The 15,641-nt window shown below is 44.5% G+C and overlaps 1 protein-coding gene across 10 annotated transcripts in view; it reads left to right on the forward strand.

The window, feature by feature from the left end:
- Positions 1 to 15,641, forward strand: part of CACNA1D (calcium voltage-gated channel subunit alpha1 D) — a 304,390-nt gene that overhangs the window by 161,966 nt on the left and 126,783 nt on the right. For 7 of the 10 annotated variants that reach the window (XM_012771602.2, XM_012771606.3, XM_012771603.3 and 4 more), the window contains 3 exons: positions 1,058 to 1,210; positions 1,717 to 1,913; positions 8,818 to 8,921. In XM_012771602.2, coding sequence (XP_012627056.1) covers positions 1,058 to 1,210; positions 1,717 to 1,913; positions 8,818 to 8,921 — 454 coding nt within the window. Of the gene's footprint in view, positions 1 to 1,057; positions 1,211 to 1,716; positions 1,914 to 8,145; positions 8,250 to 8,817; positions 8,922 to 15,641 lie in introns of all 10 variants that reach the window. The other 3 variants (XM_012771607.3, XM_012771611.2, XM_012771604.3) reach the window with 1 other exon arrangement.

Raw genomic sequence — 15,641 nt, forward strand, 5'->3', positions numbered from 1 at the left:
ACCATGCTCTCTCTCCTACATCCCTCATTCCAGGAGGCCTTCTTTGAAATGCTTATTTTTGTTCAGGGCACTGGGATTTGCCTCAAGACTCTGCTAGAATAGTCGGAGCGCTCCACACGCACCTTCCTCGCACTCCCACCAGGTGCTCAGGTCTGTTCTAGTCCTGATCACCCTCCCCGCCCTGGGGAGTCCCAGCACTCTGGAACCCCTCTCTGCCCGACTTGCCTACTGCTGTCCTGTTGATCTTTCTAAAACTGCTGCCTTTTGCTAATGGACTGAAGTCTGGCTCCATAACCCAAATTCAAAACCCAGAATTACCTGGCTTCAGTCTGCTTTTCTGTCTTGATATTCTTTTCCACTGTCTAACCACCAGTCAAGACTGGCCACCCCCAAGCCCACATTGTGCTCACCACATCTTTGCTTTTGGTTCCCGCTCCCTGCAGTGGCTTCTGCCACGTCCACCTGTGGACATCCCGCCTGCTCAGCTTCAGGCCCCGCCTGGAGGGAAGCTGCTTCCGAGCTGCCCTTCCTCACCCTGCTCGGAGGCAATGTCTTTCATCCCGCTTTCATCTGAACCGATACTGCGCAGATAGCATCTGTGTGCTGCCTTAGAGCGGAGTTACTTGTGTTTACTTCTGTGTCTTCTCCTAGACTACAACTTCTTTGAGAAAAGACACTTTGTGTAAAACATCTTTGTATGCCCCAAACACTAAACTGTATGATTTCCACAGGGTAGATGTTCAAGGTATTTTGTCGAATGGATGAAAAAATGCGTAAATGAATGATGAACTCTGATCTGATGTTGGGCAGTCCCCTCTGTAGGCCTTAGTTTTTCCATCTGTCAAGTGCAGGAGTTGGATCAGATGATCTTTAAGGTTCTTTCTTTCTTTCTTTTTTTTGCTCCTCTCACATCCAGGCTTAACATTCACTGAAAGATTTTAAATATCCCTGAGTTTTATTGCCATGTGTCATAAACAGAACAGGCGTCCTTAGCAATTATATATATGCGTCACTGAAGTGTCTTCCTGGCTCACAAACTCGTTTTTCTTTTCCCTAGGTTTACAAGTTGTCCTGAACTCCATTATAAAAGCCATGGTTCCCCTCCTTCACATAGCCCTTTTGGTATTATTTGTAATCATAATCTATGCTATTATAGGATTGGAACTTTTTATTGGAAAAATGCACAAAACATGTTTTTTTGCTGACTCAGGTGAGTAATGAAAATGGTAGCTAACCTAACTTTAAAAAATGTTGGTTTTCCTAAAAACAACTTTTGTGGTTTGGGGAAAATATGAAACAAAACAGAAGAGGAAAAAAATGCCAAGTATATCAGAAAGTTTACCGAGCCAGCTCTTAGTGTAAATTATGTTCAGAATAAGTGAGAATTTAATCTGCGTTTCCTATGCAGCGTATCCTAGCAAACAAGATGGGGGGCTCCATCACCGGAACTGCAGGAAGCTGGTAGCACTGTGCAGTCTGAGCTGAGGGGCTGTGGAAGTGGGCGCAGAGGAGAGAGGAGGAGTCTGAGCGAAGGAAATGGCACATTCCACTGAGGAGGGAGGATTTGAAATGGTCCTTAAAGGACAAGCAGGATTCCAAGACAGCATAGATAGGCAGTAGGGTGTTCCAGCCTCTGGCAAGGTTCTCAGCGTCCGCTGGCTTGGGTGTCCTGATGTTTCTCTCCGGGGTGGTGCAGCCTGCTTATTCTGTTTGCAGATATCGTAGCTGAAGAGGACCCAGCTCCGTGTGCGTTCTCAGGGAATGGACGCCAGTGTACCACCAATGGCACGGAATGTAGGAGCGGCTGGGTTGGCCCGAACGGAGGCATCACCAACTTTGATAACTTTGCCTTTGCCATGCTCACTGTGTTTCAGTGCATCACTATGGAGGGCTGGACAGACGTGCTCTACTGGGTAAGCAGTTTGAGGGGAGAGTTTGTGGAGAGTTCTTTCCTTAGAGAGAGGTGTTTCATTAGCTAGAGCCATTGGAGAGTTGGCTGACAAAACAACCCTGGAAGTCAGTTCTTGGGAAGGGAAGCAGACCCTCTCTTCACCAGGAGCCCTCATCCTCCTGGTCCCCCAGGGCCGTAGTTTCAGTTCTAAAAAGCTACTGCCTGATTCTGGCTTCGGACCTGTTAGGCTTCCACTCCCAGTGCTGCCTGGAGACTTTTGCTGTGTGCCCAGTCGTCCCCTTTGGAGGAACTCCAGGAGGCTAGGGCTGTCCTTATTAAACTCCAAGAGAGCCAGAGGGTCATTTCCCAGGTTAAGAAAGTCCTGGACTTCTGTAGGCTAAAATTGACCTCTTTGTATATAAAGGCAGGTTGCTCTACTAGATCCCAAAGAGAAGAGAGGGAGCATACATTGGATTCCTTTCATTCTTTCCAAAACTCAGTACAACCTTAAATCCAACATGAGTTTTCCCCCTATTATAATATTTCCCTTTGTATCTTCAACAATACTATAAACTGGCCCAGCCCAAGCCTTCAGCTCTCTTCCTTTCTACTGGGAGCTATAGAATTCCGCCAGAAAGGGTAGAAGTGACACGACAGACCTCCAGGGCTGGTGGACATATCTAGCCCACCATGGAAACACTTGAACACCCTTTCAAGGCTAGGGTCTGATTCCTCTTGTTCCTGACAGAGCCAGAGGTATAAATAAAGTTCAGTAATATTTTAACAGCCATTTCCCAGGGCTGAGTTTGTTTGGTAGAATTTAAAAGGCTCGCAGAAGTTTAGAAATTGTTTTCCATGGTGTAAGAGTTACTGGGAAAAAACAGCTAACATGATTTTGAGCCTAAACCCAAGTCCAAATGGGATTAACCAGGATTCCAATTAATGAGTTGTTAAAAGGAAATTAATAACAAAGTACTTCTTGGATGGGTAGTTTCTAGTTAGAAGGCCTGCAAATTGAGAAGTAGCTTCTGACAGTTTCTCAATTTTAGATGCTTTACAGGATTTTATGTTTCTCCATAACTTCAGAGAACGTAGCATATAATAGTTATAAATAGATTTTTGCTTCCCTTCACCAGTGAGCACTATGCTCATAGGATTGTAGAAGTCCTTGTTTATTCAATATTAGGCAAAGAAGGTATGTTTTATCTTTAGTCCCTAAAGTGTGAGTGTAGTTTGATGAGATTTAAGCATCACCAACATGTTATATCTTGTTTTTCCCATGTCCCTTTCTTTTTCTGATTGTCATAGGAGAGAGAGAGAGAGAGAGAGAGAGTGTGTGTGTGTGTGTGTGTGTGTGTGTGTGTGTGTCTGTGTCTGTGTGTGTCTGTGTGAGTATGCACATTTGTTCTTTATAGTCACAAAACAATGCTTTTTCATGGAGGGAGGAGGAAGAGGGATATTATATTGGAGGAGCCAAAACCATGGCCATGCACGGGGCCCCAAGTTAGGTGAAGGGTTCATTTTCGCTATTCTAAATTGCAATTCCTAGTCAGATTAGTTGAGGTTTAAATTCTAGTCTTCTCTTGAAGTTTCTGAGAAATAGAAAAAGGATCATACAAATAGCCCAAAATCTGATCCTTCCCCCAAAACAATACAGAAAACAACATTTTAATTTTTTAAAAAATAAAAATCTGTGACTCCTCCAAGCTTTGTTTTTCTCCCAGTTGTCATGGTAAATTGTCAACTGCTGATCCAACATGCCTTGACTAATGGACAATTCTATACTTTATGTTATATTTCTGCCCATTGATTCTCTCACAACAATTTCCTGTTGTCAAGCAAATGGAAACCCTGGGAGTGTGTGATTAAAGGAGAGAAAATGTCATGCACCCAGAAACAAAAGTTCATTTTGCTTTTCTGAGAACTTTTAAGTATCACCTAGGATGATATAATTATCATCTTTATTGTTAATATTATAATCACATGGTTAATTTGACAATATAATTATATTCTCCATGAATTACATAGCATCTTTATTCTGATAGAGAAACTCAAATAATTCATAAACATTGTCCCAGTCTGTATCCCTTTATAGAAGGTCCATGATCTTGAAGATGGAGGTAGTGGAATGTAGAGAGACCACTAAACATCTCCAGGTCCTACAGCAAGTGGTTGTGGTCCTCAGTCTAGAACAGGGGTCTACAAACCTTTCTATAAGGGGCCAAATAGTAAACATACTTGGCCTTGCAGGCCATGTGGTCTCTGTTGCAAGTATGCAACTCTGCTGTTGTAACTCAGAAGCAGCCATAGACAATAAATACATAAATAAATGGGTGTGGTTCTATTACAATCAGAGTTTATGGACCGTCAAATTTGAATTTCATTTGACTTTTACGTGTCATGATATATTTTTTTTTTTTTTTTTTTTTTTTGAGACAGAGTCTCGCTTTGTTGCCTAGGCTAGAGTGAGTGCCATGGCGTCAGCCTAGCTCACAGCAACCTCAAACTCCTGGGCTCAAGCGATCCTACTGCCTCAGCCTCCCAAGTAGCTGGGACTACAGGCATTCGCCACCATGCCCGGCTAATTTTTTTTTTTTTTTTATATATATATTAGTTGGCCAATTAGTTTCTTTCTATTTATAGTAGAGACGGGGTCTCGCTCTTGCTCAGGCTGGTTTCGAACTCCCGACCTCGAGCAATCCACCCGCCTCAGCCTCCCAGAGAGCTAGGATTACAGGCGTGAGCCACCGCGCCCGGCTATGATGATATATTATTTTGACTTTTTCCCCAGCCATATCAAAATGTAAAAATCATTTTTAGCTTGAGGGCCATATAAAAGGCAGCAAGCTGCATTTGGCCTGCAGGTCATAGGACCCCCTCTGGTGCAAACTGGAACCCAGCACTCTTTCCTGGCATTTTTCCACTCATCAACATTTTATGAATCTTTCTAGAACACTAGGGGGCAGCTAGGTAATGTCTTCCAGAGTGTTCTCTAAGAACTTACTCTCTGAAACCCATCAAGATTGTTAATTGTTGATGGCATTTATTAACTTGTCACAGAGATAGGCAGGGACCAAGGAGTCAAGCCTACCTAATATTTTATGGGCCAGGGTCAGCTGGAAGCCACACAGCTGTGTTCCACAGCAGAGCAGCCCTGGCCAGCACAGAGCCTGACACAGAGTAAATACTAGTGACTAGTATGTGTCACTTCGTATGTACCAAGTACATGCCTCATTAGTATAGATGAGCCATGTTTGAATGTCTATTTTATCCACAATTAGGGCATAAAAGGAACATCTTAGGAGATAAAGGAGATTGGGTTTTAAATATTGATTGCAAGCAAATTTCTCAATTCTTTAGGCATTTGTGTATGGTGGACAAAGTCTTTCTGGGGAATTGTTTTGCATCTAGTTAACTTCATGTTTAGCCAGTGTTCTCAAGGTCATTTATGCCTTAATTCTCAGGAGTGTCTGACAAAGGACTGGCAGAGTCTTGAGAAGGGAAGCGCAGGTGGGTCTAACGTACAGAAAGGTACACTGAGGACAACTATTATTTGGATGTATGGGGGAATGAGATCATTAACTTCTGGTGTCTGGAGAGGGATGGTTGTGTGACTTTGGTTAGGTCACTGAACCTCTCTGGGCTTTAATTCCCTTGTCTAAAAGATGCAGAATTAGACTTTAGAGGAAATGTTTTTAAATGTGGGAAATTAAAAGTATTGGTTTTAGGAGAGCACTATCCATGTAAATCATTTATGGCAACTTGCCTTAGCACCAAGCTCTTTTCTCAATGCAAGTACCTCTGGAGGTACTGGCTGCCAGACCCTCACCGGAAGTTGTCACGGAGAAGCTGACTATCTCCTTCAGTCAGCACCTAGGAAATTTCCCTCTAGGTAGTCAGCTGGGGGCTTGCCATGAAACCAAGTTTCTAGTAGTGTTTTCAACAGTTAGAAAAAAACAAAGCAAAAATCCTTAGGTTGGCTTTTAATTTGAGACATGAATATGCATTTCAGCCTTTCAAATGGGGGAAAACTGAAGCTAAAAAGAAAATTTCCTGGACACCAGGTGACACCCCATGATGACTTTAATATAATTTTTTTAAATTAATCTAAATTGAAGTGCTTCAGCTCATGCTGATTTCTCTATTGAAAAAGAACAGGCAGACAAAATTCCAAACAGAGTCTCTGTTTTCATGCGGGTATTTTTGGGAACTTGCCAGTTCTGATTTTTCCCTATGTATATGGCAAGGTCTAAGAAATACTCAGCTCCAAAAAGGGGCTTGGGTTGAGAAGGATTAGTGATGGCAGAAGGAGCAACTCTTAGAGCTGAAGTTTGCCTCCCGTGGCCACCTTCTGGCATAGAGATTTGGAGTCGCCTGTGGTTTGTGTTTAGCGCCCGCCTTTTCCCAGCCCTCGGCAGTCATTCCAGGTGATACTTTTGATCTGAGCAAATGTGAATCTGCTGAACACCTCCTCCCAGGATTTTGCCTTTAAAGTGGAGAAGACAGCTGTTAGCAGAGCCATTCTCTGGAACACCAGACTGAGGCCTGAAGGAGGGCCGTCTGTGCCAGAGTTGTGCAAGAGTGGGGTTTCCTGATGGCAGCCCTGGACCTGGCCACCCTCCCCTACCCCATGTACCTCTGCGGAGAAAAACAGGCGCAGAGATGTCTCTCACAGGTGTGGACCCAGGCCAGGTTCTGGCCACCACATCAGGCAGGCTGTTTCTTCTCCACACATGGGTTTTTAAATAAGTTTAGTGGTACAGTTGCTTTGGAAGAATTACCCTGTGCCTTCCTGCTGAAATTAGTTTATCCAACTTAATTAGATCAACAATTGCAGTCACGGCCCTGGCTCATTCATTACTCTAATTGCCAATGTAAGATGTGCGGCCTGATATGAGTTCTATTAAGCACATCAGTTTTCATGTGGCCAAACAGGTGTTTCATAAGGGATTTAATGCCCTCTCCCTGGACTTTAGCAACAGATGTTAGGTAATTTTTTTTAATGTCCCTTTTTCCTGTTTGGCTTCTGCATGAGGCAAACATTATGAAATGCATGAGCCTCATTCTGTAAAGCTAAAGCCTGGAGCCTGATAAATGTGCAGGAAAGCACATGCTTAACACCCTGAGGGCATGCACCTGCGAGGCAAGAGATGGCTCCGCCCAGACTGGATATGATTCCTATTGGCTGGAGATTCTGGGTGTTCCTGCAGGGTCATGCCTGGGGTCATCCATTCTGTTCTCTGACTGGTCCTTAGCACCTCCTGCCTGGCACAGGTGTTTGCCCAATGTAATACTGACCTGTGCTGCTGGAAAGGTCTATCCAGATGTGATCTTTAAAGCACCTGTTTGTTCCAGCATGAAAGCTCACCACCAAACCTCCCCTAGGAGGGTCTGGCAGGGAAGTTATGTCTTAATGTGAACTTGAGCTTGTCCAGAAGTGAGGTCGTGGGCTGCTTCTGGCTGAGCCCTTTCACCTCTAATCCTAGCCAGCTCACAACTGGAGCCAGTCTCAGGGGGGTCCTCTAGGTCAAAGCTAGGTGTAGGGGTTAAGAGTTGCTTTCCTCCTCCTGAGTCCTTTCTATGCCTACAGCTGACAAAAAAGCCCATTCCTAAAAGCACCCCTGAATATGTTAAAGCTAGTTGACCTCTGAAAAAAAATGTTTGCATTCATTTAGTTGTGTTTGTATTTACTGATTGCAGATAATCCAGATCTAAAGTAGGCCAGGCTTCCTTGGATAGGTTGGCTTCCAGTGGAAGATTATTACCTTAGTAATTTTTATGAATAAAAAGAGTTTATAGAGTCAAATTTTGCAAGTTTGTCTCTATAACTAAGACTTTTCTACCATCACAAATTTTAAAAGCAAAGAAAGTACTAACAACTTGGGCAGAGTAGAAGATAGGTTCTAGGTAAGCACTAGTTTTGTCTGTTACCAGAATCATTTCTGAAAGTCACTTGTCAAGGCAGTTTCCTGATAAGAGCCAAATCCCAGCTGATTTCCCTGCCTGGGGCCAAAATCTGCTATTTAGTCTGAAAGCCTTGATGACTCTTCTTGCGTGTGTGCACGTGTGCGCGCGCGTGTGTGTGTACTTGTGTTGGGAATATGTAGTGGATGTGCATTGGCTGCTGTTGTCTCTGATTTGAATCTAAGTAAATGTTTAATTAAATGTATAGAATGCTGTCTCTAATGTGACCCTTTCTCCTTATTAGATTCTCTCATTAACCCACTCCTATGAGACCATCTTATTTCTTGCAGATGAATGATGCTATGGGATTTGAATTGCCCTGGGTGTATTTTGTCAGTCTCGTCATCTTTGGGTCATTTTTCGTACTAAATCTTGTACTTGGTGTATTGAGCGGGTAAGCTACACCTCTTTCATCTTGAAAGCAGAGTCCTGAGGACAATTGCCAAGACCACACAGGCTTTGCTGGATGGGGGCCGCCAGGAGGGTGCCAGACGCTTTACGTGTCCTCTGAGATGCTTTCTTTTCTGCTGAGCTTCCCAAATCAAGCTGTTTCCTGGAACCTGACCAGCTTTCATGAAAGAAAGCTATAGAATTATTATCGACCACAAATTAATCAGCATTGTTGCTTGAGATTTAAATAATTTCCATTGCTTGCCCTTTTGTCTGTTCTAAAATGAGATGCATTTATAATTGCTTTATTGGCCTGGATCCAAATATAATGCAGATTAATTGGTATAAAACAGTAGCTAAATGAGCTGGGCTGGGCCAACTTTTGGTAGGCCACATTTGTAGATTTCAGCAGAACCTGTCCTTATTTGAAGGGAAAAACAGAAGGACTTAGGCCCAGTCCCTGTCCTCGGAGCACTAACCTCCCTCCAGGCACTGAGTGGTCTGGCAGTTGCAACTGGGGCTCTGCTCTTTGTAAATGGATGACTGATAACTGATCTCCTTGCGTTTTACAGGTAAATGATGCGATAGGATGGGAATGGCCATGGGTGTATTTTGTTAGTCTGATCATCCTTGGCTCATTTTTCGTCCTTAACCTGGTTCTTGGTGTCCTTAGTGGGTAAGCAGTTGGATCCGTGTTGCACATTCTCCCGCTGCCACGCGTGAGGCGACTCTGCGTGTCTCCCAGCTGCTCCCTGACAGCTTCTCTGCATGCATTTGGACTCTGACGTCCCCTCAGTGTGTTGCTTTTGGATTGAACTGTGATTCTTTCTGCTTGTATCTGTCTGTGAGATTCTGTGTTTCTGATGCTTGCCAAACACTACTAATTTAATGAACACGTTTCCCTGAAGGCAGTTGTGTTAGTATGTGAATGTGTAGAGGTGGGTTACAAGTGAGTAGAAGGATTCCCAGTCTTGTCTAGCCCAGGAAAGGGCCTTGGTCTCCTGCGGCTTTGTTTCTATCAGCACACAACCTGGCCCTCGTAAGTCACCACGGGGCGTCAGGTGCGTCCTGTGGTGCTTCAGATTTCATTGTGAAGGGGAAATAAGGCTAGAGTGGCACACAAATCCTGAACAGTTTCAAAATCTTACTTTATTAGCTTGGCTTTCTAGTGCCGTTGCAGTGAGATTGTCTTTCCAATTTCAGTTTTAATCATAACTGGTAGAATCTTCGTTTAATGCAGAACGGTGGTCAGCTTTCACGCATACGCTTCCCATGGCCTGACCATCCTTGTCACTGAGTCACTGTTTTTGAAGTTCATGTTGTTTACCGCCCCATCTCTATGGACTGGCTCTCGCTGGAGAGCTGTCCCGAAGTCCTGCAGCTCTGCAGCGTCCCCGTGTCTCAGACGCCCCAGAAAGCGGGGTGCCCCAGGGGAGGAGCCAGGGGCTCTCTGGGCTCTCTCAGAAGCGGCTTCTTCATCCAAGCCTTGCTAGGGTGGGGGAGCAGCAGAGCACCGGAGGCCAGCAGATGCCAGTGTCCCCCAGAGGAGCCTTTGTCACCACAGCGAGCCCAGACATCCTGAGGAGGTGGTGGTGGTGGATTTGACTCCAAGGGAAGCGGCCCACTCCGAACTTACTTTATCTTGCTCTTTTCAAGGCTGCATCTCAGGGAAGTGATGTCTTCATGGATGCTGAGTGAGTGAAAAGGCCTTTATCACAATTTTGGAAACACGGCCTTTTCCAGAGCAGAAGCAGAGCCTGGCGATCCGTCCTGGCTTCCCTTCCTCTGCTCCCTCAGCCGTGGCCCGCCCGTGCCCGGGTCACGCTGTAAATCCTCCCGCACTGATCGTGCTCTGCTTCCCACGTGGGCACACGCCGTCCTGTGAGACCGCCACCGAGGAACGGCTCTCGGTGGCCTTAGGTTAGGTTGCCTTTATTCCTGGAGAAACAGCACTGCTTCTGACTTTTGCCACAGCAACTTCCTGCACAAGGTTAACAGCCATCCTCTTGTGAGCTCCTTGGCGCCTCACGGCTCCTGAACCCAGCTAAACTGGCGGAGGCCGTGGAAACCACTAATTGTAACAGTGCCAGTGACAGGCCTTATCTCTTAGCTTCCCCAGGCAGGAACCATTGCCCCGGCATGATGGAGCAGAGCTTGGAGCCAAATCATGAGGTGCTTTAAAAAGCAAAAAGGGAGAGATGGGAGGAGGGGCTTCCCAGGATGATGGTGGGGTTGACCGTGCAGCTCTGTGGGAGGCGCCCAAAGCGGGAGGATAAAAAAGGCCCATGCCCTCATGGAACAGCCAGCTTACTGAAATATATTGTTGGGGAAAACAATAAGTTTTTTTAAAAACACTATTTTTTTTCATCAAAGCAAAACTGAGATAAAGGGGAATGCAAATGACACATGAAGTTTTAAAAGAAACCCCAGGGCTTCCTAGCGACTTCAGCTGCAGTTCATGCTGGTTCAGACCCACCCGTGAGGCCACTTCGGCGGGAGATGCTGGAGGTGCTTTGCGCGGAGCAGGAGCCTTGTCTGCGAGGCAGAGCCTCCCGGCCGTGCCCGAGTGGCCGGCTCCGGGCCAGGGGCCACGGTGCCAAGATGTCTGCACTCAGGCGATCCTTGTCTGGTGGGGTAGGCTGTGTCCACGCAGTGCAGTTCGACGAATGCTAGAGCAGAGGTGTGGACCCAGGGGCTCTGAGAGCTGCACGGGGCAGATGAGGGGTCTCCCACGGGGAAGCTGATGAGGGGTTGGCAGGCCTCCACCTCCCCAGCAATTCCCACTGCTTCTCTGCCCGGCCACTCCCCTCTTACTTTCCCATTTTGTTTTTGTTGTTGTTAAAGCAAATTAAAAATTTTTAAGTTTTCCTCTTAAGATTCTTCATAATTCTTTTAGGGAACACTAGAGGCATTGCAAAATGAGAAGGATATAAATGTTAAAGGGAAGACAACTTATGTTGCATAGCCTCTGGGGAATTGTCAGACCAACACAAGTGGAATCCCAGAAGCACTGAATTAAAAGGCTCCACCTGTGGAAAGTCTAGTCAGGACCATGTTATTGCCTTCTCCCGAAGGGGAGTGTCCATGATGCTGTGTGTCCCTCAGTCTGCTAACTGTCTGGAACACCTGCACGTGTCTGTGCTCCTCGCTCCTTTCTGCGTGTGGCCATGCCATCCTATTGTATTCTTGAGCTAACTTGAATCTGCACATTTGATTTGGTGTTTATACTTAAAGCATTATAAGACTGATGCTTTGGAAAAAAATCTTTGGTTTATAACAGATGCTTTTTCCGTCAAGGTGAGTATGAAGTTTATGAACTGTACACCCTGCATAGCCAAGCATAAGCAGAGACGAACACTTTTCTCTCTGACGACAGTGCTCTGTGGGAGGAGCTGAGCATGTCAGTACTAGTGTCGCAATGTAGCATTAAGTTGTCGTTGAGGGCATGGCTCCATTATGACCATGACTGGAAAGAGTGTCTCCATAAGTCTGCAGTTCAGACAGATTGTGCATATCTCTTCTCATCACGCTGGCTTTTTAGAAGCTTGGGGATTTTTCACTTTTAAATTGTTCATTTAACTGCTTGTCCCCTTTGAGGCTCTCATCTTTAGAATTGCTGCTAGGTTCCCAGGGGCGGCGTGGGGGTCGCAGGCGGTGGGCCGGTTGACCCCGTGCTGCTTCTCCACCTCAGGACCCACCTGCCACCAGCCATACCTGTGGCGGGGTGGCAGTGTCCAAGCCCCCAAGGTGGAGGCCTTTTTAGGGCCCCGAGATGATGCTCAGACACTCAGGAAGGGACCAGAAGCCCTGGTTTCTGTCCTGTCGGAGTCCCACACTCACTCTGGGACTTCACTCAGTCACTCTGAGCCTCTGTTTCCTCATCCCTCAACCAGGAATATCCTGTTTTGGTATCTCCCTCACTGGGTGTTTTTTAATCAACTAATTACTGTAGAAGGGCTTCTGAAAATAAAGGATTTTACCCATTTAACATATCCCTGTTTCAAATCCATAGATCTTCCTTCATTCTTCTTTCTGGGTGAAGTGGGAGCAGTTGAGGGGCCTCTTGGGAAATTCTGAAGTGTGGCATTTTCTGGATTTCCCAGCAAGTGACCGTGCTTTATACACGCATGAAGGGTGTACTCTGTATCACCCAAGCGGTGGCTGTGGAGAGCGTGGAAGTTCTCTGTTAGATAAAAAGCATTACGCAGATCTAAACTGTCGTTGCTAAAGTTATATTTGACAGTGATTTTTTTTCACAAATAGAAAGGAATGGCATTTCTGTAACATAGTGGTTGAACATACCAGCTTTAGAATCAGACAACCAAGACTTGGATCTTTGCTTTATCTTTTACCAGTTGTGAGATTTGGGGCAAATTACTTACCTCTTTGAGCCTTGCTTTCCTCATCTGTAAAGTGGAGCTAATCATAGTACTGACCTTATGGAGTCCAGTGAGAATTCAGTGAGCTAAAGAATGTACAGTGCTTGGTCACTGTTATTACGGTAGATCGATCCAGCGAGGGTATATAAAATGGGATTTGATGCAAGAAAAGAATCTAATCAAGTAAGTCCTTTTAAGCTAATTAATAATAATTGGCAAAGGTAGGTCTGCATTAGTGGAAAGTCAGCTATATTTTTAAATGTTTTATTAGATAAATATGTAATGACATAAGCAGCCAATGATTAAAGGGTATCACTAAATAAACCACCACCTGGGCCTGCTTTAAAGAATAGATTATTAATAAAATCATTTATAATTCACTTGTGAATTCAAAGCTTGGTTTTGCCAACATTTTATAAAAAGCATTTGAAACACTTTGTTGAAAAAGTCTTGTATGTTTTTAGGTGATAAATGTTGTTAGTAAACCAGAGCTTATGACATAGATTGAACATTAACCCAGTCCACATCTATAAATTAAAAGTCATTCAGCTCTAAATTAATTTATATTCTATGTATCCTGATAAATTCTAGTTATACCAGATCACAGGTACCTTTTCAAATCATTCTATTTTGTACTACTAGAGGCCTCTTTATCTTTAGAAGTGTTGAAGGAACATGGGCGAAGTGAAGATTTGTGGAGGAGCAAGGGTGATTTTCAAACCAATTCTTCTGTTAGATCTCACTTCCTAGACCCCATTCTGGGTACATCAAATGCCAAGGCCTAGACCCTAGACAGAGACTCAGGTGTGACTCTTACACTATATGAAGCCTTTGTAAAACATGTTTATGCTATAGAGAGAGTGGAGGGAAAGGTGGTTGGTGGTGCTAGTGGGACTGTGGGCTGACTATATTAGAATTTTGCAGAATGGAATCGGGTTTGGGGTATCATAGTTTGTGGCCTGGTCCATCTAAATTCATACTATTACGAGCCAGGCAATCTCTGATTATTCTACTTGAATAGTGACCCAGGAGGCAAAACACACCAGTAGATGGTGGTGGTTTCATTTGTGAATATTTTCTAAGTAGAGACATACCCTCTGGAAATAGACATTCTTATAAATTTTTCATGTCTGGAATTGAGGTTTTCTCTCATTTGACACCTTACCAGTGTATACTGATAGAAAGTGAATGGTAGAATTTCCTCCAGTATATGTACTTCTGACATATCAGCATCATACAAGAGCAGCTGAATTGCTTACAAAACGGGAAAGAGTATTGTGGAGGTCGCGGGGTAGCTGGGTTGTCAGTGAGAGTTGTTGCCACCATATGTTACAGAATAAAACTATACTGAGTAGTTAATTCCATATGTTGGCCAACAAGAGAATTTTTGGCAAATGGCTGATAAGGCACACAGAAGTCTAGTCTGAAAACAAAGAGACAGTGGAGGACTCCTTGTAAGTAGTTCTTATGATAAAAAGAAAAAAAGATTTCCTGTGTGTAGTTAGTGGTGGTCAAGCTACCAGAATGCCCAAGACATCCTTAATGATGACTTGTAGCAGAATACTTCCCTGCATTTAGCTATATTTATCTTTGGTTTGACTAGATTGCCACGTGGAATATTTGGCCACACCATTGGATGCCCCTTTTCTTGAACTTTGAAGTGATGCTGTGCATGGGGTTGAATGCTGAGGTCAGGGTGCTGGAAAGACGCAGGGTCATTCAGTGGCCTACCATGGTTTGGCTTTGATAGACCAAGAAATTAAGCCCCAATTTGGCTTTAAATGAAAGAATGCTAAATTTCCCTTTTTCTAATTAAAAAAACCAAGCTAAACATTTATATATACTTTTGAACACTGAACTTTCTTGTTGCAGAGTTACCAGGCTGTCTGGGCTAGCTGACAGCTGGATCCTGGTGCTGTTGGTACCATGGTACCTGAAGTGCACAGGCTGGTAGCCACACCTGACATTAACAAGTGAGTGGTAACCTCTCTGCCGCTGGCTCGCAGCTGCTGTTTCCATAGAAATGGCTGTCGGGATCAGTGGAAACGAGGTAAGTGAAACTTTTCGCTGATCCTTGTTTCCATCAAGCTGACGTCTGTTTCCCTGGCAACAGCAGTGGACAGCAGCCAGGCACTAGCGACAGATTCAGTAGAGCTCTGTCTCACTTGTCAGCTGTGGCTATCACCTGTTTCTTACCAAGTTCTTTTTTATAACACAGCATAGACCTCTGGGGATCCAGGAGGCACCTCTAGCCACATGTGCCCTCCTGGACACCCATTTTGCCAATGGAGGGCTCTGTGCTAGTAGACTGCTCTGTCAGCAGTCTTCCTTCCACTTGCGCTCTGCAGTTTAGGAGAAGTGGAGAGGTTGTTGAGGGCATTGGTGCCTCAGGGTGGGCTGTCGAATCTGTTGATTCCAAATCCTAGGGGAAGAGAGTTCATTACAGTGCTTTTGTGCACAGACCTAGCTCTTTATAAAGCTCTTGATACCTTAATAGTTGAAATTAAAGCAATAATTTTCCCGTGTTCCCTATTCAATTGGTGGCATTAACAATTACCATTACTTTTCCAATGAAAAGGATGTTTATGAGTTTAATAATTGACTTCTTATGAGAAACATATTGATGATTGCCTCTAAGATGCTACTGTCAACCTGTGCCAGGTTTTTTCCTCTTGTTTTGTAATATTCTTTTGCAGCTGATAAAATTGCTTACAGAGATCAAATATTGGTATTGCAGGACAGCTTTGGTATTCAAAGACCAGCAAGTCTATAGTGTAGGGAACTCTTTTTTATGAAAGTTCAACGCATACTCCTTTTCTAGATTTCATTGTAACATCTCAGCAAATGTATGCGCCCAAGGCGTAAGTATCCTCCTCCTCGTATGAGACAGTACTCACAGGTGCCGCAAAGCCAAGGAGAGCTGCTGTGATTGCCGGTGTGTGAGATTAGTACACACAGGGGGCATAGAATGAGTTGTTGGTTTTAAACCTTTAAAGATATCATTTTCTGAAAGAGAT

The sequence above is a fragment of the Microcebus murinus genome, chromosome 1, assembly GCF_040939455.1.
Source record: "Microcebus murinus isolate Inina chromosome 1, M.murinus_Inina_mat1.0, whole genome shotgun sequence".
In the NCBI taxonomy this organism is placed as follows: domain Eukaryota; kingdom Metazoa; phylum Chordata; class Mammalia; order Primates; family Cheirogaleidae; genus Microcebus; species Microcebus murinus.